Source organism: Aplysia californica, unplaced genomic scaffold (genome assembly GCF_000002075.1).
Source record: "Aplysia californica isolate F4 #8 unplaced genomic scaffold, AplCal3.0 scaffold00181, whole genome shotgun sequence".
In the NCBI taxonomy this organism is placed as follows: Eukaryota; Metazoa; Mollusca; class Gastropoda; order Aplysiida; family Aplysiidae; genus Aplysia; species Aplysia californica.
The window spans coordinates 544,875-547,180 of record NW_004797451.1 but is presented as its reverse complement, the minus strand read 5'-3'; the positions used below and the strand labels follow the sequence as shown (position 1 = coordinate 547,180).

At 40.6% G+C, this 2,306-nt stretch overlaps 1 protein-coding gene across 1 annotated transcript; it reads right to left on the bottom strand.

Annotated features, from left to right (window-relative positions):
• Window positions 1–221: 221 nt before the first annotated feature.
• LOC101851733 (adenosine receptor A1-like) lies at window positions 222–1,645 on the bottom strand. The gene is made up of 2 exons (XM_013082553.1): window positions 1,624–1,645; window positions 222–1,042 (listed from the first exon to the last, which is right to left on the bottom strand). The coding sequence occupies exons 1-2, from the start codon at window positions 1,643–1,645 to the stop codon at window positions 222–224; spliced, it is 843 nt and encodes a 280-aa protein (XP_012938007.1).
• Between the last annotated feature and the right edge of the window lie 661 nt (window positions 1,646–2,306).

Below are 2,306 nucleotides of genomic sequence, written 5' to 3'. Positions count from 1 at the left end.
GAGAGAGAGAGAGAGAGAGAGAGAGAGAGAGTTGTGAAACACCATACCAATGTGTCAGCATCTGGACAATAAACAAAAAAGATTCTTTTTGTTTTCTTGTCTAAGAATTACTGAGATTTCTTTGTTCTTCATAAAAAAGACAACAGTTTCCTCGTTAGTAATAATGTATTTTTCTTTGAAATGATCTTATAAAAAGACATTTTTCTTACGTATCCAGAAAGCTATTTTTCCTCCTTGTTCAAAAATGTTTTCATGAACACAGCTCGATATTTCGAACTCATTTTCAGATACACAAATATATTCACACTAGAATTGACAGTTTCGGTTAGATATGATGAAGACCAAATGACAAGGTAGAGATTTCGATAGATACCAGCAATACGGAAACTTGGGTCAATCACCATATAGAAAAACAAGAGCGTGGGGGGTAAGGCACAGACGATGAAGATGATAGCGATGAAGGTCACCATTTTCACAACCTTTTGATCTTTGACTCCAACTCCTTCAACAGCACGATCAGACTTACAAGCAGTGGCCTGTCGCCATTTTGTTTTACTGTTGAGTTTGACAACAAGAACGATGGTACAGCAGATGACGAAGATGAAGGAAAATGCCGTAGCAAATACGCCTTGGGTGAGAAACATAATAGCTTCTAGCATTTCTCTCTCGGCCGTGTACGTGGTTTTTAGCACAGTAGCATTTAAGGTCAAATCGAAAACCCACTCAAGTCTGTTTCCAAGGTAGAAGGGGATCATCAAGACGGACATGCCAATGTAGATAGAGATAACAATTACCTTTGTCCTTGCCGGTGTGATGATCGTCTTCACCCGCAGAGGTAAAGCGATACACAAACATCGTTCGAAGGTGATGAAGGCGGTGATCAAAGACGCAATTTTGGCAAAGAGGATATGTGGCGTGGCCCCCGTGAGGTACAAGATATCCCTGGGGTCAAAGGGCAACACAGATTGGTAGAAGAGTGGGTTCACGCAGATGCTTAGCCATATCATGGTCAGCAAGGAGCACAGGTCAGAAACAGCGAGCCCTGAAAGGATAAATAGCTTTCGAGGTGGAAAAATGGAATGGAAAATTTAAAGTGTGTGTGTGGGGGGGGGGGGGGGTGCGCGCGCCCGTGCATGTGATATAATGCTGTTTTTATTTTTGCCATTCACTTTGAGACCTTGGCATCCCTCTATATTTCTAAGAATTGTTTCACGGAATATGTTAAAGAAGTCTGGTGATGTAACACATCCTTGCCTCACCACTCTTTTCATCTGCTTATATTTGCTGTGCTCTCCCTCAATTCTTACAACAGCCTTTTGGACCCAGAAAAATTCTTAATAATTCTTATATCTTTTAAAGCTGTATCTAGTTCTTTCAATATTTTAAATAACTCATCAAGTCTTACTTCATCGAAAGCCCTTGAATAATCTGGGAAGCGTTTTTGCGATTCAATACATATTTCCATTGATGAGGTAAATATAGCATTTCTGGTGCCCTTGTCAAGAAGCAAGCCAAGTTGTGTTTTAGGTATCTCTGGTATGACTTTTCTCATTCTTACCATTAGTATTTGCACCTAGATTTTAGTAAAATATCTTATAAGATTTCTTGTTCTATGCATCTCACATTCAGTGGCACCTGGTGGCATTTTAGGTTTAGCTATAAAACTGACTTAATCATATCTTCTGGAATCTCACCCCTGTCATAGGTAACAGTTTAGAGTTATGTAGTAATTTCAGTGCCTAGTTCTTGGGTGACAATCACTTCAACTGGGATATTATCTAGCTCTGTGGTTTTACTGTGTTCCGTTGTCTAACTGGCAGCTTGTGCCTCTGTCTTTCAACGATTGCTCTTGAGAGATTACAGCAGTTGTTTCCCAATGTCTACTGTGTACAGTTTTCTCTGCTAGCCTAATTGTAACCCGAAGGCAACCCTCAAGGCAATGGGGGTTTTGATAGGATTTATGGCGCCTCCTGTCGTAAGATGATCCCTTCTTTGAGTATACGAGGTATTTTCTGAAGCACATGTGGCACCAGGGTTCTCCCCTACTCTCCACGGTTATCTATCTCTACCTCTTTGAGAAGATGTTTGATCCCCAAACTTGTTGTAGCCAATGCGTTTTTTCTGCTTTGATTTGTTGTTCTTTTTTCAAACAGCCAAACAGCACATTAGTTTGGAGTCAAATTACAAGTCTTTCAAACACTTTTTAACTTTATGGGTAACCAACTTTTGAGGTGTAGATCTAGCAGTTAGGCGCTTCGCTGTCGCACGGGGAAAATATGAGTTTGTTCAAGTTTGGCGGGGGGGGG

Bases quoted from the DNA above. Each gene is read 5' to 3' on its own strand.
- LOC101851733 (XM_013082553.1), bottom strand. From the start codon at position 1,645: ATGCCACCAGGTGCCACTGAAT. The intron at 1,043-1,623 runs GTGAGATGCATA...TTATCCTTTCAG, and splicing joins GCCACCAGGTGCCACTGAAT to GGCTCGCTGTTTCTGACCTG.